The sequence below is a fragment of the Spinacia oleracea genome, chromosome 1 (assembly GCF_020520425.1).
Source record: "Spinacia oleracea cultivar Varoflay chromosome 1, BTI_SOV_V1, whole genome shotgun sequence".
NCBI lineage: Eukaryota > Viridiplantae > Streptophyta > Magnoliopsida > Caryophyllales > Amaranthaceae > Spinacia > Spinacia oleracea.
The window spans coordinates 84132021-84157517 of record NC_079487.1 but is presented as its reverse complement, the minus strand read 5'-3'; the positions used below and the strand labels follow the sequence as shown (position 1 = coordinate 84157517).

At 37.1% G+C, this 25497-nt stretch overlaps 1 protein-coding gene across 1 annotated transcript; it reads right to left on the bottom strand.

Annotated features, from left to right (window-relative positions):
• Positions 1-18869: 18869 nt before the first annotated feature.
• Positions 18870-24307, bottom strand: LOC110801659 (uncharacterized). Its single transcript, XM_022007042.2, has 2 exons — positions 23918-24307; positions 18870-19691 (listed from the first exon to the last, which is right to left on the bottom strand). Exons 1-2 carry the CDS (start codon positions 24108-24110, stop codon positions 19051-19053), a joined length of 834 nt encoding a protein of 277 aa, XP_021862734.1. The 5' UTR covers positions 24111-24307; the 3' UTR covers positions 18870-19050.
• Between the last annotated feature and the right edge of the window lie 1190 nt (positions 24308-25497).

Genomic DNA, 25497 nt, shown 5'->3' with positions numbered 1-25497 from the left:
ACTCTTGACTGAACCCGTAGGGTCACACAAATAGTACGTAAACGGATCAAGTATTTAATGGCATTAAATACTCTATCTATGGATATTCGGAATCGACGGATCTTGGTTTCAGTGGGAGCTGAGATCGTCACAGGCAAGAAATGAATACTCCGGAAACGATGATATTGCCGGAAACGGAAATATGGATCGTATCGGAAATATAAATATTATCCAAGTCGTAGATGTTGCCGGAAACGGAAACATGGTACGTATCGGAAAATATTATCGGAAATGGAAATATTACCAGAATCGGAAATATTGCCGGAAACGGAAATATTGTCAGAATCGGAAATATTACCAGAATCGGAAAATAATTCCGGAAACGGAAATATTAAATATTTGTTCGAAACAGAAATTAATTCCGGAATCGGAAATGTTAAATATTGTTCGTATCGGAAATGAATTCCGGAATCGGAAATTTAATCGGAAGCGTATCGTACGAATAAGCATCGGACGAGGCCTGCCGGACGAGGGCCCAGCACCAAGCCAGGCCATCGCCCAGCAAGCCAAGCGCGCCACACAAACAGCCACGCCAGGCCCAGCAGGCCGTGGCAGCGCGCACAGCGCGCGCAGCGCGCGGGTGCTTGCGTGGGCTTGTGGCTCGCGCAGGCCTCGCTGCGTGGGCTGCTGCTCGCACGCACGCATGGGCGGCCCATCGTGGCTGCCGTGTGTGCGTGTGTAAGTGTTTGTGTTCGTGCACGTTTCCTAAAACGTGCAGAGTTCGGTTAATGATTAAATTCCTAATTCTATTTGATAAATTAATTAAATTAGAGTTCTTGTAGGATTCTAGGTTTAATTAATTTGTATCTGAATAGGATTCCAATTCCCTTTCCATAACCCTATAAATATGTGGCCTGGGTTCACAATTTATAACGAGTTTAAAAAGTATTCAAAGTGAGTTTTTGAGAGAAAAATTCAGCCACACATCTTGGTCAAAAGTGCCGAAAATTCTAGTACCTTAAGGGCGATTCTAGTTGGTCAATCTTAAGGCGGATCCGGACGTGCTGTGGACTATCTACGGAGGGACGACACTTGGAGTCCTAAAGACTTGTTCTTGCTCGGTTCGGGCGCAGCTAGGGAAGGCACGCAACAAAGAGTATGCATCTAAATTATGCTATATGATTATGTGTAAATAATATGTAATCCTGGGTTAATGGTTGTTTCCGCATGATTTATGTAATATCATATGTATCATAACCTAACAGTGGTATCACGAGCCCCTTATTATTTTCATAATCTAAATTGCATGAACATGGTTAAATATTACAAATTTGCAAGAATTAAAAGGGGTGATTAATTTTCGTAATTGTTAATTAATTGCAAATTGCGTTTATTTAATTATACGTACGCAGTTTTTCGGCAGTTTCTTCGTTACTCATCCAAATCGAGTGATTTTTGTGTCAATTTCGCATGTAAAAGACATTCTAAAATTTTGACAAAAATAGTAGTTTTCTGCCGAACCCAGAATTCTCAAATTCGAAGCCTAAATATGACTTTTCGAAGGTTTTAGTTTTTCGAATGCAAAATTTCGTAAATTTAAGATGTTAAATTAAATATTTGCGATTCTTGTTGATAAATCTTGAATTTTTGATTGACCTACTGCATATGTTTAACAAGTTTGAATGCCTAGTCTTGTTAATTATGCAATCTAATTTGTAATTATGATTAATTTGTTGAAAATTAGAATAATTTAGAATTAATTTGATTTTCATAATTAATTATAAGGAAATTTTGGTATTTACTACCTTTAAAATACACCACTTTTGCATTTACTACCTTATGAAATTTTTATTTTAAATTACTACCTTAAACTTCCAGATTTTTTTTATTCACTACCACTTTACAGTTTTCTCATTTTAAAATTAAGATATCTCTTTCGTTTCTTAATCGTTTAAAGTGATTCGAAGTTCATTATTTTCCTTTTTCTATAGGGATTTCATTGAGAACGTCATTTCAAAAAAAATCGTTTGATAATTCATAAATATTTTAAACTTTTAAAAATAATATTTAATTTGTTTAAACTTTTACGAAATGTTAAAAAGTAAGATCCATATGGAATCCTTACATATAAATGAGAAGAATGAGTTTTGAATCACTTAATATGATTAAGAAACGAAAGAGATATCTCAATTTTAAAATGAGAAAACTGTAAAATGGTAGTGAATACAAAAAAAATGAAACTTCAAGGTAGTAATTTAAAATAAAATTTTCATAAGGTAGTAAATACAAAAGTGGTGTATTTTTAAGGTAGTAAATACCAAAAAATCCTAATTATAATTAGAAACCTATGATTAAAAACCACCATAAAAATTGTAAATTTATGATAAATTTTAAATTTTTATGACCTAGACTTGAATCCATAACAATCGGAAATCAATTGGATAATAAATTTTCGATTTTTCGCCCTAAAATTATGAAATTAATAATATTTATTAATTTGTCATTAATTTTATAAATTTTAAATTTTTTATGCGATTCGTTCATATAACTTGCACGCACAAAGCAATGGACGCTTCGTGTTACCCTTAAGGGGTGTTGTATAATGCGGGCATGCGACGACGAGCAAGGGAGCTCGTCGCCCGTGCGGCACGAATGCAATGAGCAAGGGCGTAGTGCACGAGCACAAGGCAGCAACCCTGTCTTGTGTCGTGGGCCACGAGCAATGAATGAATGGGCATGGGCGAAGGGCGAGCCAAGGCAGTCGCGTGTGGGCAGCAAGCGTGCTGCGCCACAACGCGCACTGCCTCGCGCATGAGCGCGCAGCCTCGCGCGCAGCGAGCGCAAGCTCGCGTGCCACGAGCGCTGCGCCCAGCGTTGCTCGCGCGCACAGCGAGCGATGTCGCGCGCCCAGCGAGCGAGCTCGCGCGCACATCGAGCGATGTCGCGCGCCCAGCGAGCGATGTCGCGAACCAAGCGAGCGATGGCTCGCGCGCACTGCGAGCGATGGCTCGCGTGCGACGAGCGCTGGCGCGCGCGCAGCGAGCACCACAGCGTGCGGAGGCTTGCGATGGAGATGCAGCAGCTATGCGACGAGCGCATGGGCTGCGCGCACATGGCCAGCGATGGCTGTGTGCGTGCGGCCCATGGGCGTGCAATGTGTAGGGTGTTTGCGTTACGATTAGATCGTTTTGAATGTTTAATTTGAAAATTTCAGTTCACGTAATTTTTAATTAATTTTAAAATTAATAATTTAAATTATTTTCTTGGATTTTAATTTTGAATATTGTAATTATAATAAATGTTATTTATTCTAATTATTTTACTAAAATTAAAATCATGAATTAATTTAAATAATGACTGAAATTAAATTAAACTTTTTGGATTCAATTATAAATTTATATGAGCTTTAAATTTTAATTAAATTTGTATGTTTCCGATTAGACTAGAAATACATTTTTATGTTTAAAATTAGTAAAGCATATGAATTTATTGGTTTAAGTGGGAGAGTATTTTAGTCATAAACTCTTGATTAGGTCTACAAATCCTTAAGGTTAAAACAACTTGATTAAAATTAATAAGGACTGAATAATTGGTAGATTATTGGTGCCCTTGATTAATTGCTGCAAATGTTTACGTGATGCATAATGTGTTTTACTAACCAGCTATGTGGGCCATTCATGATAATGAATGGGTGAATGGTATATATTGTATATGTACTGTTTTGCAGGTTATGAAGTGACTAGTATGGCCCAAATAGGATAGAAAATATGGTCTGCGTACCATTAATTTGAATGTAATTGGTCTAAAGTACCAAAGTTATTTTTCAATTCAAATATGGTCTGCGTACCATCAAATAGTTGTAATTAGTTATAGCTTATCCTATTTGAAGAAAATGGTGCCTCCCACGGAGATTTTCAAGACGGACTTTGAAGTTAAAGCTTCAAGATGAAGTCGGGCCATACTAGATCACAAATATCTTATGCATGTTTTAAGTTATTTATTGCTTTTAAATATGTCTTAAAATGCATGAGATCAAAAGCTTGATTATGTTGCATGATTAAGGATTTTAGTTCACTTAAAATCTAACCAACATAGTAAGAGCCTTAAGTTCCAAACTTAAAAATTGAGTTAAAAGGTGCCATGCCAAAATATACACTTGCTTGGATATCCTTTACATCAATCTAGTAATAGTTTTCGCTCAGCGAGGTGTTACTTATTGGTCCTAAAGGGGCAAGGTACACAAATAATTGTGAGTACATGTTAGTTTTGGTGAAACTCAACGATATAAGTAAGGAGTCCTTTTATGTCGTGGCAAATTCGATAGGTTTACCTAATAAGTTCTTAGACGTACCTATCAACCAAGAATAGTTTCTAGACTATTAGCAAAAGGCTTTTGCTTACCTAAGATGTTCTAGGATTAAGTCGACAAACTGTGCTTAGTTCTTCAATGATTTTAGGATCTTGGAATCATTTTATTCACACCTGCCGGAACACATAATTTGAATAAAATTCTTAATAAACATTGAATTATGCATGTATGCTAGAATTTAAGTTTATTAAGAGAAACTGTGAATGGTTATTTATTTGTTTATTCTTTTCAATTGTAGTTTTTAATATGGCAAACAACAATTCATTCAACATTCGATCAATTCTCGAAAAGGAGAAGTTGAACGGGAAAAACTTCCTTGACTGGCAAAGGAACTTGCAAATAGTTCTTATGTAGGAAGAAAAGGAGTATGTCCTAGATGAGGCGATGCCCGAAGCTGCAGGCGACGGGGTCACTCAGGCAGCCCTCAATCGTTGGATTGATGCCAACAAGGATGTGAAATGTCTAATGCTCGCCACCATGAGTGCGGATCTGCAGAAAACGTTCATCAACTCAGATGCTTTCACAATCATCAGTGAGTTGAAGAACATGTTCCAAGATCTGGCTCGAGTCGAAAGATTCGAGACTCATAGGCAAATTCTTGAGACCAAACTTAAGAAAGGCGAGCCCGTAAGTCCACATGTTCTCAAAATGATTGGACTCATTGAGAATATGAGTCGGCTGGATCAGCAATTTTCTCAGGAAATGGCTATAGACACCATCCTCCATTCTCTTCATAGCGGGTATGATCAGTTCAAACTGAACTACAGTATGAATAGTCTGGACAAAACGCTCACTGAGCTTCACGGTATGCTGAAGACCGCTGAAAAGACGCTCAAAAGTGATAAGCAGGATGTGCTTATGGTGCGTGGGGGCAAGTTCAAGAAATCTGGAAAGAAGAGGAATGCTAAGAAAGGTGGCAACAAGGCCAGCCCAACTAAGCAAACTGGCGCCAAATCTGCAAAGAGGAAGGTCAGTCAACCCACTTCTGAATCCGAATGCTTCTACTGCAAGAAGAAGGGGCATTGGAAGAGAGATTGCTTGAAGCTAAAGGAAGATCAGAAGAACGGAACAGTCGTTCCATCTTCAGGTATTTTCGTTATAGACTGTATACTTGCTAATTCAACTTCTTGGGTATTAGATACAGGTTGTGGCTCACACTTATGTTCCAATCCACAGGGACTAAGAAGAAGTAGAAAGTTAAGCAAGGGTGAAGTCGACCTACGAGTGGGAAATGGAGCACGGATTGCTGCATTAGCTGTAGGAACTTACTATTTGTCGTTGCCCTCCGGGCTAGTTTTGGAACTGGAAGAATGTTTCCATGTTCCAAGTCTTACTAAAAACATCATTTCAGTTTCTTGCTTAGATGCTAAGGGATTTTCCTTTTTAATAAAAGACAATAGTTGTTCGTTTTATTTTAAAGAGATGTTTTATGGATCTACTAGATTAGTCAATGGACTTTATTTATTAGATCACGACAAACAAGTATATAACATAAATACCAAAAAGGCCAAAAAGAATGATTCAGATCTCACCTATCTGTGGCATTGTCGATTAGGCCATATAAACTTGAAACGCTTAGAAAGTCTTCAAAAGGAAGGAATTCTAGAACCATTTGACTTAGAGGATTATGGTAAATGCGAATCATGTTTACTTGGCAAAATGACAAAGCAACCTTTCTCTAAAGTTGGAGAAAGAGCAAATGAACTATTGGGTTTAATCCATACAGATGTATGTGGACCAATGAGTACAAATGCTAGAGGTGGTTTCAACTACTTTATCACTTTCACTGATGACTTCAGTAGGTATGGTTATGTCTACCTAATGAAGCATAAGTCTGAATCCTTTGACAAATTCAAGGAATTTCAGAGTGAAGTAGAGAATCAATTAGGCAAGAAGATTAAGGCACTGCGGTCTGATAGAGGCGGTGAATATCTGAGCTATGAATTTGATGACCATTTGAAAGAATGTGGAATTCTATCAGAGTTGACTCCTCCTGGAACACCACAATGGAACGGTGTGTCGGAACGGAGGAACAGAACCTTGCTAGACATGGTCAGGTCAATGATGGGTCAGGCCGAACTTCCATTAGAATTTTGGGGACATGCACTAAATACAGCTGCACTCACTATAAATAGAGCTCCGTCTAAAGCTGTCGAAAAGACTCCATACGAATTATGGTTTGGAAAGCCTCCAAATGTGTCTTTTCTTAAGATTTGGGGATGTGAAGTATACGTCAAACGATTAATTTCAGACAAACTTCATCCAAAATCTGACAAATGTATCCTTGTGGGCTATCCAAAGGAAAAAAAGGGGTATTACTTCTACAATACATCTGAGAACAAAGTGTTTGTTGCTCGAGATGGTGTCTTTTTGGAGAAGGATCACATTTCCAAAATGACAAGTGGGAGAAAAGTAGACCTCGAAGAAATTCGAGTCGAACAACAAACTCTAGAGAATGCTCAAGATGACATTCAGGATGAAACTCAGAGATCTTTAGAAGAATCTGGTGAGAATCATGGTCAATCTAGAAATGTTACCCCGCGTAGATCGCAAAGATATAGATCTCAACCGGAAAGGTACTTAGGTATTTTGACGAACGAGAGCTATGACGTTCTATTACTTGAAAGTGATGAACCTGCGACTTACAAACAAGCTATGACGAGCCCTAGCTCCAAGCAATGGCAAGAAGCCATGCAATCTGAATTAGACTCCATGTTTGAAAACCAAGTATGGGATTTGGTCGATTTGCCAGATGGCTATCAAGCCATTGGAAGCAAATGGGTTTTCAAACTGAAAAAGGACAAGGATGGGAAACTTGAAGTTTTCAAAGCTAGATTGGTTGCAAAAGGTTACAGGCAAGTCCACGGTGTGGATTACGATGAAACCTTTTCACCAGTTGCAATGCTAAAGTCTATTCGAATAATGTTAGCAATCGCTGCATATTACGATTACGAAATATGGCAGATGGATGTCAAAACTACTTTCTTAAACGGCGTTTTAACAGAAACTGTGTTTATGACACAGCCTGAAGGTTTTGAGGATCCAAAGAATGCTAAAAAGGTATGCAAGCTAAAGAAGTCAATCTACGGATTGAAGCAGGCATCCAAGAGCTGGAATATACGTTTTGATGAAGCAGTCAGTGACTTTGGTTTCATCAAGAACGCAGACGAATCTTGTGTATACAAGAAGGTCAGTGGGAGCAAAATTGCTTTCCTAGTATTATATGTCGACGACATATTACTTATCGGAAATGACATTCCTATGTTGAACTCTGTCAAGATTTGGCTTGGGAAATGTTTTTCGATGAAGGATCTAGGAGAAGCACAGTACATATTGGGCATCAAGATTTACAGAGATAGATCTAAAAGGATGATTGGACTTAGTCAAAGCACTTATATCAATAAGGTGCTTGATAGGTTCAAGATGGCGGACTCCAAGCGAGGCTACCTACCCATGTCTCATGGAATGACTCTAAGCAAGACTCAGTGCCCAAAAAAACACTTGATGAGCGTAGACGAATGAATGGGATTCCATATGCATCATTGATTGGTTCAATAATGTATGCTATGATATGTACACGCCCGGATGTTGCGTACGCACTCAGTGCTACGAGCAGATACCAGTCAGACCCAGGAGAGGCGCATTGGACTGCTGCCAAGAATATTCTGAAGTACCTGAAAAGGCACAAAGATGACTTCCTGGTCTATGGCGGAGATGATGAATTAATTGTTAAAGGCTATACGGACGCAAGTTTCCAAACCGACAAAGATGATTTCAGATCACAGTCTGGGTTTGTCTTCTGCCTCAACGGAGGAGCAGTAAGCTGGAAAAGTGCTAAGCAAAGCACCATTGCGGATTCTACAACTGAAGCGGAGTACATTGCTGCACATGAAGCAGCAAAGGAAGCTATATGGCTAAGGAAGTTCATAGGTGAACTTGGTGTAGTCCCCTCCATTAAAGGACCAATAGCCCTGTATTGTGACAATAACGGAGCTATTGCACAGGCAAAAGAGCCTAGACACCACCAGAGAGTCAAGCATGTACTTCGTAGATTTCACCTTCTACGAGAGTTCGTTGAAAGAAAAGAAGTCGAGATAAGCAAAATTGGAACTGATGACAACATATCAGATCCATTAACTAAACCTCTGCCACAGGCGAAGCACAACTCGCACACTGCGGCTATGGGAATCAAGCATATTGGAGAATGGCTTTGATGTCTCTGTTTAATGTTTTAAAGTTTTAGAGTTTAAATCTTTGTAAAACATTATTGGTTAATCATTCACAATAAATGAAAAGAATTCATTTTTCCATTTAATTTGTGGTTTATTAAATGATGAGTCCCTTCAATTTGACGATATATTCAAGATAGACTGTCAGGACCAGTCCTGTGACTAAGAAATGTCTATCAAGTGAACTTGAATGTCAAAGGTTGAAAATGGTCCCTAGTCGGAGTTTTCTATAAAATTGGACGCATAGAAAACGTTAGACGATTAGAATGCAAGATGACTAGTAGTTCTGTTTCTTGAACTATGTGGACATGGCAATGTCATAATCATTTGCATAGATACTTACTTTGGGAAGACTAGTATCGGACAAGACCTATGAAACTTTACTGTAAGAGATGAAAATCTGTCATAAGTAAATTTCATTAAATTATTAGACACTAAATCCTCAATACCTGAGTGATTTGAGATTACTTGTTTGAGAACTGGTTGCTTTGACGTTGACCAACCGTCGCACCGTAAAAGGAGGCTATAAAGGCAACGCTCAGGTAATCACCTATCAAACGAAGTCTAATCTCAAGATCGCAAGATTGGGATTGTCCTCCCATAAATCGGGATGAGATGCTTAAAAGTTGTACAAGGCCACTCGGAGAGCTAGAAACTGTGAAATGCATGGCCGTGCTCGGATGAATCATAGGCTATGATTATCTGTTTATTTGATCAGTTGAACTCTGAAACCGAGGAACACCTCTGGACATAATAAGGATGACAACTCTTACCTTATGTTCAAGAGCAAGCATCGAGCGACAAAGGAATTAGGAAATGCACACTTGTCCCTAAGGACAAGTGGGAGACTGAAGGAAATAATGCCCTTGGTCCAAGTATGCATTCTATGATAAGTCTAATAAATGCGGTTCAGTATTAATTAACAAGTTAATAATTCAGTGAGATCAAGTGAGCTGAATGCCTAGCTAGAGGCCGCTTCAGTTCAAGTGGAATTAATGATATTAATCCACAGCTTACTCTTGACTGAACCCGTAGGGTCACACAAATAGTACGTAAACGGATCAAGTATTTAATGGCATTAAATACTCTATCTATGGATATTCGGAATCGACGGATCTTGGTTTCAGTGGGAGCTGAGATCGTCACAGGCAAGAAATGAATACTCCGGAAACGATGATATTGCCGGAAACGGAAATATGGATCGTATCGGAAATATAAATATTATCCAAGTCGTAGATGTTGCCGGAAACGGAAACATGGTACGTATCGGAAAATATTATCGGAAATGGAAATATTACCAGAATCGGAAATATTGCCGGAAACGGAAATATTGTCAGAATCGGAAATATTACCAGAATCGGAAAATCATTCCGGAAACGGAAATATTAAATATTTGTTCGAAACGGAAATTAATTCCGGAATCGGAAATGTTAAATATTGTTCGTATCGGAAATGAATTCCGGAATCGGAAATTTAATCGGAAGCGTATCGTACGAATAAGCATCGGACGAGGCCTGCCGGACGAGGGCCCAGCACGAAGCCAGGCCATCGCCCAGCAAGCCAAGCGCGCCACACAAACAGCCACGCCAGGCCCAGCGCAAGGCCAGGCCCAGCAGGCCGTGGCAGCGCGCACAGCGCGCGCAGCGCGCGCGGGTGCTTGCGTGGGCTTGTGGCTCGCGCAGGCCTCGCTGCGTGGGCTGCTGCTCGCACGCACGCATGGGCAGCCCATCGTGGCTGCCGTGTGTGCGTGTGTAAGTGTTTGTGTTCGTGCACGTTTCCTAAAACGTGCAGAGTTCGGTTAATGATTAAATTCCTAATTCTATTTGATAAATTAATTAAATTAGAGTTCTTGTAGGATTCTAGGTTTAATTAATTTGTATCTGAATAGGATTCCAATTCCCTTTCCATAACCCTATAAATATGTGGCCTGGGTTCACAATTTATAACGAGTTTAAAAAGTATTCAAAGTGAGTTTTTGAGAGAAAAATTCAGCCACACATCTTGCTCAAAAGTGCCGAAAATTCTAGTACCTTAAGGGCGATTCTAGTTGGTCAATCTTAAGGCGGATCCGGACGTGCTGTGGACTATCTACGGAGGGACGACACTTGGAGTCCTAAAGACTTGTTCTTGCTCGGTTCGGGCGCAGCTAGGGAAGGCACGCAACAAAGAGTATGCATCTAAATTATGCTATATGATTATGTGTAAATAATATGTAATCCTGGGTTAATGGTTGTTTCCGCATGATTTATGTAATATCATATGTATCATAACCTAACATTAATCACCTAATTAACATGCTAAATACAACAATATACAAAAGGTTACATCACGCTTAACAAAGATAATTTTTGGGCAAACCGACCTTAGGTTCCTTGAATTAACTTTAAAGCAAAGTGATCACATACAAGTAGCAATTTCAATGTTTCTAAATGCATGATTCAACCAACCTAGTGTCATGATTAGGATTTCGAAAAACAATCCTTGTCTTGTATTTGAATGTGTTTCAAAAGCCTACCAAAATAAGCGGTTTGTTCCCGTAGCGGAATCTCACACATTCGGTTTCAAGATTCAATGCCTTGTCCAAAAAGAGTCAACTTTGGTCTTTCCAAACGGGACCCTTAAAATGTTTGGTGTCGACTCCGACGAAGTTCAATATTTAATTGAAAGCTGTATGGGTGTTTTGCGCAATTTCTTATATTTTGAGCTTTGATTTTCTATGTTTAAATTCAATTACATCATTTGTGTGAACCTTGAATTTGGCTCCCCTTTTGGGGTGGGATTGAAAAGATCAAGTCAAACGTAGTTGATCACACACTTGACAAATTGGACAAGTTAGAGACTTTGGTGAGTCTTAAACAAGATTCATCAAAGCTCTCATAACTTACATACAAAATTCAATGTACAAACTATACGAAATACGAAAAATACCACTACAAGAGCAAATGTGATTCAATGCAATTCAAAAAAAAAAACCCCTACACTCACTACAACATATAAGATCAAAGATGGCGAAAAATGTCGCCCTCTTTGATGTAAAACTCGCCCTTTTAGGCTATCAGGGCGATTTTTAAATCGCCCTCCCGTCGCCCTGTTAGGCTCGTCCTGTTAGCTTTATAGGGCATACAAAAAATGTCGCCCTCTTTGATTGAAATCAAAGAAGGCAACTTTTTTCGCCCTCCTAGATTGAAATCAAAGAGGGCAATATTATTTGCCCTCTTTGACTAATAAAAGAAAGGCAACTTCTTTTTTCGCCCTCTTTGATTGCAATCAAAGAAGGCAACTTTTTTTGCCCTCCTAGATTGAAATCAAATAGGGCAATATTATTTGCCCTCTTTGATTAATAAAAGAAAGGCAACTTCTTTTTTCGCCTTCTTTGATTGAAATTATGAAATGCATATACTTTCGCCCTCTTTAATTGTACTATTTGCTTTTTTTTATTTCTATTTTTTTAAATGTTAACCTATACATCAAATAAATTTACCCATGTGGGATTCGAACCCACATCTTTGTGCATTTGCACAATGCTCTCCCATTTGAGCTAATAGGTTAGTGTTGCTTTGAGAAAAACTTAGTCAATGCAACCAATCGCATAACATAAGTAGTTCTATAGAGATCTTTACAAAAAAAACTGAGGCATAAGGTCGTACCTAGTTTTGTTCCGGCGAGAATAAATTCATCAGATCCACTATAGCTCAGAGGTCTCAATCTATTGTAGTCTTCTTGACCTGTAACATGTGATATAGCAAAACACTGGTCTCAAATATCATTAAAGACAGGTAACTGAACAGGAGTAATTTGGAATACATGAAAATAATAGAAGGACAAACAAAGAGAAGCATGAATCTTATCGGAAGTATCCCATAACCCTAGGTTGACTGTGTTCCCATCAACAACAACATTAGCACTAAAGTTATCAAAAACTGTAGGTACATAGCCCCGTTCAATCAAGAAATCAAAAGGTGAAAATGTCGCAAAATCATTCCCTCTTTGCTGAAGGATGTTGAGTTGAGTAAAGTCGAAGTAAGTAAAATCAATTTATGGTGGATGAACTCACAAATTGCCATTTGACCAAAACCTGAAGTACTCAAAAATGAGAGAGGTCCCCTAGACTTTTATAATACACATATAGTTGCATAAAAGTACCTGTTTATTGGAATTTTAAATCTCTAATTCCATAACCTGTATTTCTCCTGAGGGGATAAACATGTGAGCTAGTTGTCCTTGTTCAGATGACTAAAAAAACATAGCTTCAAAGTACTAGTTACCTATTGACAAGATTAACCATATCAAAAGCAAAAGAAATGCAGCTAACCTTGAATCGTGGGTTTAAGTTTAGTAGAATCATAAACTATTCCAAGAGGTTCCCTGGACAAACATTACCGTTTCCTACAGGTAATTAACAACAATTATCACAAACATCAGAATAAAATTGCAGGTTTTAGAGCCTATAAACAACAAATTACCTGAGGAAGAACATTAAGTTGGAACATTCTCCATTTCAGATTTTGCTGCATAAATCGTTCCTGACCTGAAATAATACAAGCTATATGCTTCCGAGTAGTTACACATGAATGCAATGTAACATCAAAATCATATCGGAATTCACCAAAATAACTCAATCCAGATAGAAATTACAACAAGTATGTAATAAGATATTAATTCGATCACTTTCAATTATAGATGCAACACTTTAAAAATTCAACATTCATATCAACTACAGTTGCTGAGCTTCGGTCACAACTTATGATGGGCAGCGTCACTGCTGCACCAGTCAGTTCTAAACCACAACGACAAAATTGTGCGCGATTTTTTCAGTGAATGGCTGCAGTCTCCTGACGTTACCAGCTCTATTAGCTGTTCAATTCTTACAGCTAAAAGATTTTGCAGTTTCAAATTCATTTACTATCTCGTATTGCATAGATATCTCTATACGAGCCTCAGAGACTTTGCTGACTGATTTGGACGAATGATAGGTCTAACTGAAGGTATTCTAGTACTACATTTTAGACTATGTCTTCCTTCATCTCAGACTCTCAGTTGATGATCTGAGTACAAGGATTTTAGTACTACATTTTTAGACTATTTGTTGAACACTGGGACATGTAATCAGACTAACATTGGATTTGATTGGATTATCCTATTTCGGGAGTTTTATCTCAAAATCAGACCCTGGAAAACTGCAAGATTTCTCTAAATATACCCAAGATATCAACTAGATTAGACTCTTACAGATGCGACAGACCAACAAGATGATGAATCCAACAACCCAAACCCAATAAACCCATTTACTGTAATCCCCTGCATTCACCACATGTTGATTCTAATAACAAACAAGAGACATCACAATCATATATACTCACCTCCAGGCAAATTTCTTGAGCAAGAAGCCATCAAATCAACTCCTGAAAACAACGGAACAAGACCTATAAATTAGGAATTTATGGAATGGTCAACTATAAATATTAAGGTCAAATCTTCAAACAAAACCATATGCAAACAACAATTCGCGCATTATCTAAATAGTGAAGGGACACACAATAAGAAATATTAAGGTCCATTAAAGATTAACCAATTCAAATCGAGAAAGTTTTTAACACCATTTCGGACAGGGCATAAAAACTGAATATGATGGTTCACAAAGTTTCAAATTCCTATATGGCCTTTTTGTTCAGTATTCAGTAGACATGAGGTATAATCTGGAAACACAATGATGTTTTCTTGAGAGTAGGTAATTATTTTTTTATGAAAAAGCAGAAAAGACAGGAGGTAAAGTTCATATGATTGTTAAACCTAATTAGGGAAATTCCTGCACTAGAAGAGGCCATATGCTTAACAATATGAATAATGAAATTTAAAAATGGTTATAATGAAACAACTAACCACTTTGTCTTAAAGCTAAGTGTTCGATATTTCTTGTGAGTGTTGTAGGTCCATATGTGAATCACGACAATATGCTTCAGTTCTCCTTAATGTAGTAGTCAAAATACCTCCATATTCTTTTGCTGACGGCATTTTGTAACATTTTCCAGCATTTTCAAGTGAGCAATTGTAATTTGATAAAAATTAGTGAGCAATATTACTGGCTATATGAGTAAATTCTGGTACAATGTGGATCTAAAACCAATAAAACAATTCCAGAAAATTAACAATTAATGCGTGTAAACCAATAAAACAATTGCAGAAAATTCTCAATACTGTTAGGTTCAATATTTCAAATGTAGAACATACAAACATACCAAAATTGAACCAACTTACTTTCTCAACCAGCAACTCAAACCAAATCAGAACATTAGCCTATAAGATTATAAGAATAAACCAAAATAATAGCATACGCAACCTAAGCATTCACCTTTGTTGCTATTGGTAAAACGAGATCTAAAACACCAAAACAAACATACGCAACCTAAGCATAAACAAGCTGTGCCAGCAAAAAACACACAAAAGATGAATAAAAAAATCAAAGGAAGTAGATGATACCAGTAAGCAGAAATCGTCCTTCTCTCGAACAAATCTCCGCTGAAAACGATCTTTTCTCAAACAAATCTCAGCAGATATCGGGCTTTTTTCGAACAAATCCCCGAGGTTACGAACTAAGCATAAACAAGATGAGAAATTCAATTAATTTTCGACTAAATTAGGATAATCTATGAAGGAATTCGGAAGAGAATCATGGAGAGAGAGGGCAACGAAAAATCTGAGCATCGATTGATATTTTTTTCTAGGGAAAACGAATTTGAGATTTTAGGGGTTTATGTTTGGAGTTTCTTCGAAGAACTCTGGCAGGAGACTAGGAGAGTCATAATGGCCTGGATAACCAATTTGGGATTTTCATAAAGTTATTTTATCAATGAGGACGATTTAAAAAGCGCGTCGTCCTATTTTTATCAAAGAGGGCGACCTTATCTAATTCGCCCTTATTGTTTACTACCTCCGTTCCTAAAAGTTCTTTACGCTTTCCGTTTTAGTCCGTTCCTGAAAGTTCTTTACACTTCTACTTTATTCCATTTTTACTCTTATTTGGCCCACCATAACTTACCCACTCACAATACTTTAATATTAGTTTCCACTCACTCACATTGGTGGACAATTTATAGCCACTCATTTTCCATTTGTTACCCCACCATCACATGTTCACCAAAATTCCTTAATTACCGTGCAAATAGTAACCGTAAAGATCATTTAGGAACGGAGGTAGTATATATAAGACAACAACATAAACTCGCCCTAGTTGGTTATTTATGCAAAGGCAATTAATACTCGCCCTTTTTTATTAAATAATGTCGCCCTAGTTGCTCTTGATTTTTGTAGTGACTATGACCTATATACAAGTTGATGAGAACGTGCCTAAATTTTCCTTTAGAAAGAGCAGAAATAGGAAAACAGGATTAAACAAAAACCTTGAGGAAAAAAATAACGTTTTATAAAATAGGATCCAAGTTTCCAACATATAACTTTTTCATTTTATTTCTTCACAGTAATTTTTTCACAAAACTCAATTTTTTAATGACGATTTTATTGACGGGGGTGTGCTTTGTATCCTTCCTGTCTGTAATTCACTCATGTTAAATGTGTGTATGACTAATTAGATGATCAGTGTCATATAATCAGATTGTCATGTCACTCTTTGATTTTAAACCTAATTAATAAGTTGTTTATAATGGAATATCTACAAGTGAGCATCAATAATATATAAATACGTACAAGAGAAACTGGCAAATTGAAACCCTTTAGGAGCTCTAGAAAGGGCAGTGTATTGCAGAAACATGAAAAAAAAAATCTTGCATTAGCAAATTAGCAGTTGCAGTCCATACTTTTTCCTGAGGGGAAAGAAGGTCGGAGACTATTATTGCAAATCAAGGTCCGCTAAATCTGTGACTAACAGCGCAGTCCATACTTTAATAGTTCATGCATCCTGCGAAAACTTAATACTCACCCTAGAAGGCACATCAGACATCACCCCGTTGCTTCTACTACCAGAAATGGTTAGACATTAAGGAGAGCGCGCATGTTTTCATGACTAAACGGCCGGCATTTCAACTTTTCATATCAACATCTTTTTTAATTTCACTTTTTTAATCTTGTTCCTTACAAAAGAGGACATGTACTTGATAAAAGCTAGCTTATAAAGATCATAATTAACAAATATTTATAGGCACAAAAAATGCTCATCTCAATTTCCCAGAAAAAAGTTAAAACATGCCCTGAAATTCTTTACTTGCAAATTGCAACGTATAGTATAATTTCATGACACATGAATGTACATAACTAAATTAGCCTATTTCACACTTTCTACAGTCATGTTGATCCATCCATCTTCTTTTCACAACTAACATCGACTTCTTAAGTACGTGCACCGCCAATGCGATCATCTACTAGCTAAGCCAAGCTCCTGAGTCCTGAGTCCTGAGTCCTGAGTCCTGAGTCCTGAGAGCGAGCAGGTTCTGATTCTGCATGTTAAGGAATTTGTTTTTCAAACGTACAGAAAGAAAAAAAAGGGTATCAGTATAAGGAAGAAAAGCTAGAAAAAATAATCAAAGCGTTAGAATTTATTTACTTGTACAGTAGAAAAATTAAATGAATGGTACTTTTTGGAAAGTTGGAGATATCAAAGTGTGTGTTTGTGACACAATTACTAACGTAGCTAAAATCTGTAGCGCACAACTGTGCAGTTATCACCACAGTTGAGAATATAAGTAAAAAAGAAAAACACTGAAAAATGAGCAACAAAATTATGTAGCAGCATGGCCAACAACAACAACGACCACAACCAAAAAGCAATATGAATTATCCTACCTTGGTTCCGTTGAAATGCATAAATACAGTCTGCGTAAACAAACAATTGCATGTTGGCATGAGCAGAAAAATTATGTTATTATGTAGCAGCAACAAGATTGAACGACAACAATAAGCAATATGGATTCCTACTTGAATTAGTAGGTTACAATTGTATACAATCTGCCTCAAAAAAGAAAATTGGAGGAGAGAGAGAGGAGAAGCAGAAGCAGAAGGTGAAGGTGATGATGACAGAAGCACAGAGAGCACGAAGGAAAGTGAAGTGCAACATTAAAATCTAATTTCCCCATGCACTTCATCCTCTGTGCTCTCTATCTTCTGTCAACACTTTCCCCACCACTTTCTCCCCTTACCCTACCAACCAATCGACTATTCTTGATGCATGTGTGCTTAACTACCACTTCTATTAAAGGGACTACATAAACAGATAATTTCCCGACTCTCATAGTCTCATATAATTAATTAGTCGCAAATTGTATATATAAGTACGTTTAAGTATAGTAACCTTCGCAATTACTTAATTACTCTTATCATTCTATGTACACTCACGTTCCCTCTTTTTTACTCTTTACATAAAATTTATATTTTAGTTTAGGGAGAGGGTTTTAGAAAGGAGAAGGAAAAATAAATTAGATCAAGAGAGAGGAGAGGAGAATTGGTGTAGTCCTTGAAAGGGAGGGTACCCTGTATTTATAGGACAAGGAAAAGGTTGGTTGGTTCAAAGAATTTGCTAAAATAGGAGAGGATACTCTTACTTCTTAAGGGTACTATCCCTAGACCCTAGTACCTTACAGTCTTACATTAACTATTTGATTGAAACTTGAAAGCCGCCCCACAGAATTATTAAACTTTCCTTCCTTTTTTTATTAAAGTTTTCTTACTTTTTTATTAAAGTTTTCTTACTAGGGTTGGTTATGTTCTCATGTGCTGCATCCCCACCATATCAGTATAGTGCCCTTTTGCTGTCAACATTTGAGTAGTTTTGATCATGAGTGGTTCCAATCTTGTGGTTGTGATGATTTTTTGAGGTATTTACTAATGAGGATAATTTGTAGAGGATAAAAACCCAATAACTGAAGGGGTTGACTGATTCATTCATGGGAAACCCCACAACAATATTTGCTCAACAGAATTGTAACCACTTGCTAGAGTTGATTGATTTTGGCATGTGACACTAAGATTTTTGGGATCTTTTCTACGATCATCATGCAGTTACAATATTCTTAGGTCATTCGGAGTCTGTAACCACATTCACAGCTCTTATCAGATTTTAAATACTGAAACAAGGGGCGAAACATATACGGAGTACATCCTTAATTCGATCTCTTGATGAGAAAGTCGTAGTTAGACTTTGGTTAAGGGTATTATTGACGTTTCACTCCGGTTAATTACGTAATTGTTAGACAATTAGGCGGACACTGAGAAAATGAGAAAGCATTACAATTGGCAAAAAAAAATTGCGTATGGAAACCTAGAAATGTGATTTTGCTTTTCAGATATATAAGGTAAACTTGGTGTAAAACTCTAATTGAATGCTGAAAGAAGCTCGAGTGCATACAACAAATTTGCATAGAAAATTGCTACGTAACAAATTGCTTAATATGAGTAAGTTTGAGCAAATTGCAGTTGCAGAAAAGTTTGTCCTACGTAAACTAAAGATGGACAGATGGGGGCTTAATTTCAGCCAAATAAAGAAAGACCGAATACAACAATGGTAGCATACACACTGCAATCCATGAATAGTGAACCCGAGAGGTTCTTCAGCATCAAACCCAGCTCTAATGCCCTCCCAGCTTCTTCAGCCCAAGCATACCCATCGCCTAAAACAGGTGTTTTATCTTTATCCCCTCGTGAAACATTCTTCCGATTATCAGGTACAAGTCTCCAGATGATAATCGTTATATTGGTTATCAAAACGAGAAACAGTGGTCGGAATAATAAGATCCCCCTAAATGCCTTGCTGCTCACTATCGGGAATCCGGCAGATGATAAGACTACCAAGATTGCTATCGTTAGAGCACACAACAATCTATCATGCTCTGTCTCTGTTACAGCAACACTTACTTGCTGTGAAGTCACATTACCAACAGGGATTTGTTGGGCCACCCCTAGTGCTGCATCAAAAGCTTTCTGAAGCCCCGAAGAAGCTTCTCTTTTGCTGTTATCTTCTGATGCAGATGCTCTCGATGGTTCTGTAACTTGCTCAAATTTCCTTATCAACACTTCTTCTTTGCTTCGACCCCCTAATACATCATCCTCACTGAAGTTGGAAGCTTCATCATGCATCAAATATGTGGGTTTTTCTTCCTCTGTTTGAGAAACTGCAAATTCACAAATATCAATGAGCTTTCAATATTGACAAGAAACTTCAACCCCTAAAGAACGACACGACATAGTCCATCGCTCAAAGCTGACAAAGTGTCAATTACTCAGAGAACCATTACGAAATCAACAACGTAGAATCTTTGGTGAATAGGCTTGCAAAAAAGAAGCAGTAAAGGTATATACAAAGTCAAATGAAGTATTTATTTGTTAAATGGTACTAGTGATGGGACTCCTACGAAACTAATATTGCCAACATTAAGGACCCTGAAAGTTGAAGCTAGGTATGGGCACCACACAATGGAAGACCACGTTAAGCTTTCTTAGCGTCATTCTTCACCATATATGTTAAACCAGAATACTAATATGTGGACTAAGTTTTCACACACCTTCAAATTGCTCTAAACATATATGGAGGCTATGAAACATGATTACAACTTAGCCTTCTTTTGCTCCAACTTCTCCAATAGTCAAGAATAAACTATAAAGGTCTTCGCCTGTACTGATGCACTCTATTGAACCTAAGGTTATGGACTAGTGAAATTAACAAACAAAATTGACAAAGCCAGACAACAGTTACAAACAACGTACATTTTTACAGTTTTGTAAGGTGCTACTGCGGGGTGGGGGGGATAACAGAACTCTGTTTCTCCCATTAAAAATACAGTGGCACTATAAGCACACAGACTACTGTTAAAGATTCAACATAAGCGATAGCCACTTTACATCCATTGAATCTAGCAAAAATATGCATTATCATTCTCTGGTAGCTAAATAGAACTTGACGGTAGATTAGTTCAAAGTTGGTTTCCGAAAGAGAATGATCTTAGTTTCATTTCCCTAACGATGTGGGTTCAAGTATAAGGTCCACTTTTTTGTTCAAACATAAACAAACACTCTATAACCCCATCTCTGATAGAGGGGGACGGAATTTTTTGTGAAGAAATTTCTCTTTTCCAGAAAAGCATTAATCTAAAAGCAGGTTCCTTTCACAGCTCAATAGTCACTCCACCCAAAATAAATAATTAAAGATGACAAAAAAGTAAGCTACACTCCAAAGAAATATGAGACCCAAAGGATCACTAAAAGTAAGTTTGCCATTGGCTAGGGATTCATTTTAAATGGAACTATGAAAGTGCACACACTCTACCCCCAGAAAGAGAGAGGATTGACATATCCTCATGAACAGCCAATGGCCTACGTTCTACAGTGACAACAAATAGCTTCCCATTTCATACCACTTTAGTAACATTCAGCAACCACCACAAATGATGCTGTTGTGATGACCAACATCAGCATCAAAATGACCTGGTTACTTGACAGTCAACTTTGCAACCACTATTTCGTACAAATACCGTCTAGAATTAAGTTCATAGACTGTTGTTATTAGCCCGTTCTGTCCTCATCCCATTTGCTAGCCTGACATCTACTCACCATTCTACCTTACCCATTATTCTCCCAGTATAGAGGGAATACAAAACAGATGCTCACACTTAATCTTCCCAAATGATAAAAGCCATTCATTCTTGAAAAACAACCAAATGTGATTTTTCTGCTTAAAATATCATGAAATTCATATAGTGCTATTGAGGAATTATTGATCTGAGCCTCAGAGGATTTATTGATCTGGCCTCACGAACCACATAGGATATATTGATCTGACAAAAGCACTCTACATTAACCAGCCCATGAGTCCAGTAGGATGTAAATGTAAGCATATAGATTAACTTGAAATTAAGAACATATAACCCTCCAAGTCAACGTGACTGGACCCAAATACCTTCCCGGTTTCAAATTTTTTATCACTCTCACCAGGTAATGAATTTCCAATTCTGTGGAAGGACTAGAAGATCTTCTTCAACAGATTCTTTATACTTGTGGTTCTTCAAACAAAAGATTGAACATATAAGGCTCCTATGTACACCTCCCTCTTTTTCATCTTGGTTTTCCATATCAGACAGACCTCCTGCTTCATACCTTATGATGTCTATGGTCATTGTTGATACATAAAGAACATCGGCAAAGGCTTTATCAAAGGAGGCTACAAAAATATCTCTGGATTAAGGTTATCAGTCAGAAGTTGGTGAGTGGATAGAAGATATGACAAATTAGTAAAGGGGGAATGACCAAAACTCTTGCAATCATGATACTGATTCATGCAGCTGCGTGAATTAACAGCAACCACCGAGGATGTCGGCAGAATCTAATAAATAAAAGGAATTCTTAAAATCTGACGCATATAGCCATATAGGCCCTATTTGACAAAGAAAGGTTTGGACAAAAGTTGCAGGATTGGGGTAAAATGGTCAAACCATTAATACTTTTGGTTGGTAGTCTAGCACTTTAGCTTATTGCAAGACAAGTTTGGAGATTATTTCAGAATTTTGAAACAAAGATAAGGTTATTATTTTACAAGAGAGGGTTGTAATATACTGAGTAAATATTTAAAACAAATGTTTAACTATTTTCCATCATTTGTTGATAAAGAATACTTAACAAGTAATCAAGTCAGCACTTTCATGCATCACATTACACAATCAAGCAGGTAACAGCTACTCACTCTGTTTCTGAGTAGTTGCAACACTTGCCTTTTTCGACTGTTTTTGTATACTTGCAACACTTCATCGTTTGACATGGGACCACTAATTCTTTATTGTTTCTCTCTCCTTTTTACCCCACTTGCACCTATTTTTTATTATTTCTCTGTCACAAAAACAATTAAAATATTATCATTAACCCCACATGTACTACCCACAAACATTCCTAAAGCTACTCGCAAGCGCAAATGTTGCGAGTATTTCGAATAGAGGAAGTACATCATACATGTTGTCCATTAAATTTTACCTTTTTCTTTGAGGATACCAAAAATCTTTGTACAACTACAAACAAATCAATTGGTCAAATTAAGTGGAATCAACTAACAGCTAATGAAATGAACTATCAGCTAGCCACTATCGAAATTGCCAAATAGGGTGCCAGTTCCTAATTAAACAGGTCGAACTAATTTTGAGATCTTTTTTTTGCATTTCAAAATTCAAACTCATACATCCCAATTCAAGTATTTGACGCCTAAAACATAATAACATATAGCACTTCAAATCACAAATCTCATCCACTCAACAAAACAATATTTTTTATTGTACGGAACTTACGCCCAACAAAAGAGCTATCTACTTGAGCTCGAGCCTTTCTACAACACTTCCACACCAAAATAAACTTTTCTAACTTAATGTGACATCATACAATCCCAAAGGTACCTCGCAAATAATCAATGTCCACCCAATGATCTAGAAACAATCCAATGGGAAAAATAAGGGTTCCAACCTTATGTCCCTCACTCCCTAGACAAATTCCATACACCATGAAGGCTGAAACACATAATCTCAAATCTCAAGTTTATCAGTCATTCAGGTCCTTTCCAAAACCTTATCCTTTGCTGGTAAATACTACAAATATCCGTTCTCCATTTTTTTGCTCCACTAAATAATAAAAGTGGAGGAAATTATTTTTCTTCCAGTCCAGATTGATTTTTCTTTGTCCAATGATTTTCAAGAGACCATACCAACAAGAACTTCATCTTTCTCCAAAGTCGTACAGCAGTTCCCAAACCACTATGACTTTTTCTTCTACAACATGTCCACTAGCTTAAAATCAGAATCCACACAATTCCAATCCTCCATTGACTTTTAAAACTTATTTTTTGCTTCAAATTCCGTAAGTAGACCAATTTTTCATGAACATTTGCGCCATATAAAACACCCCAAAGAACTATCTAATGGTGCTATACCCATGTGTTAATAATCTATCCACATAGACTACAACAATAACCAAAGCAATATGATGGGGTTGCCGCATAACCAAAATTTACTCTATCCAAATATACTACATGCTCAAAATTGAACCCTTTAAACATAATAAATTGTTGAATAAGGGCCCAAAAACCAGCCTATTTTTCCCAATTATTCAAATCCCAATCAATCCCTAAATGAAACAAGAGGGAACCCGGGTCCAGTTCAATTTCTCATTCACACCTAAAATATCCAATAAGTTCATCATACCATAATTCAATTGCAAAGAACACAAAATGCAAAACCCTAAATTTTTCATACAAATTAAAATTGAATAATTCTATGAAAACTGAAGTATTTAATTAGATTATCAAACAAATTAAAATTGAATGTAATAAATTATAACGAAAACTTCACCAAATTAAGAAAAAAACTACCTGAAGGTTGATCAGATGGAAGAATTGATCTGAGATCATGATGATACTGTTGTTGAGGAACGAAGGATTGAGATGCATCGGAATCGTTGGCATCAGATGAAAGACTAGGTTTTCGGCCTGTGATGAGAGCCAGACGATCTTGCCCTCCTTCCAAAATACGACGTCGTCTTGCTTCTCTTCCAGTACTTGCCATCACTATGTCTCCCTCAGCTTAGAGCTTACTCTCTCTCTTTTCAATGGGGGATGGATGATTGCAGGAGTTTCTTGGTTTTCACTTTCGAGTTGCAAAATGAATTTCCTTTATTTTATTTTATTTTAAATTTGAGAAAAAAGGCCAATTTCCTTTTTTTTGGTTTCTTTTTTATCCTCTTGCTTTTTTTGGTTTAATTTGGTGTGTAGAGACGAGAAAGAAGGATAATGATGTAGTGATTGGAGATTTGTAGTTATGTAATTGGGAATTAGTGTAACACAAATTCTAAATTCACCCGGATTAATCAGTTAAGTTACTCAAAATATTTAAACATTACCCCGATTAAAGAAGGAATTATTTGATTTTTGGGATATGAGGCAAATAAGCCCCAACACTTATGTGTTGTGTGCAAATAAGCCCCTCTACTTTTAATTAAAGCAAATCAGCCTCATATCTTTCTAAACTAGTGTGTAGCCCGGGCGATGCCCCGGTTGCTACTTTGAATAATTAAAATTCGAAATTCTTTTTCAACTCAATACTTGACTAAAATACATGTAGACCATAAAAGTGAAAAGATTCATTAAGTTCATCAATTACCAATGTACATTACCTTTATAATGCCAAGTAATTTTCTTAATGTTTTAATTGTTTAATTCATGGTTTTTCTAATATTTTAATTATTATTTTTATTCCAATATAGTCCATAAGAAATAAGAGGTAACATAGTAATTTAGTTGTTTTAGATTTCATGTTAACATGTATTTATAAATTAACGTGCATTGATAAACAACAATTAGAGGTTGGTTAAGATGGTAATGAGAGTTATTCTCCAAACTTGAGGTCTTGTGTTCGAACCTTATTGTATTGATTTTTAATTAGCAACAACATCCCATAACCTTGGTGAGTGAATGACGTGGCGTAAACAGGAGAGTTCTACGTGGCACATAAACATTTTTCTAGTCTGAAATACTTTAAAATCTACTAGAAAATCAGCTTTATGCGAAATACGAAATACATACTTCCTATATTACATTTTTAATACGTAATTTATTTAATTCGTATAGTTAAGAACTTGGTGTTGCTGCTTCATGCGGTTTGCTGCTCCCTGCAGTTCTTTTCTCTCTTTTTCCATCATATTCTTACCAGAAAGGCTAGTGGGGGACAGGCCAATAATGTTTACTACAACGGCGAGGGTTACAGTCATCAAACCCCTCCTCATCACAAAGAAATTGATGGCGGGATCCTAAAGACCAACAGCTTGGCGGACAAAGCAACGTCAAACGGAATCTAGGGAAAATGGACAAGTGTAAGAAGCCGACAACCTTTTTCTTGCGCCACGAAGCACCTTTCTCTGCATAAACCCGTTGGAACCAAGGGTTTAAACCATCGG

Excerpts from the sequence above, each read along its gene's own strand:
- LOC110801659 (XM_022007042.2), bottom strand. The coding sequence starts at position 24,110 with ATGGCAAGTACTGGAAGAGAAGCAAGACGACGTCGTATTTTGGAAGGA. Across the intron at positions 19,692-23,917 it reads TCCATCTGATCAACCTTCAG|TTTCTCAAACAGAGGAAGAA; the intron begins GTAGTTTTTTTC and ends GTGAATTTGCAG.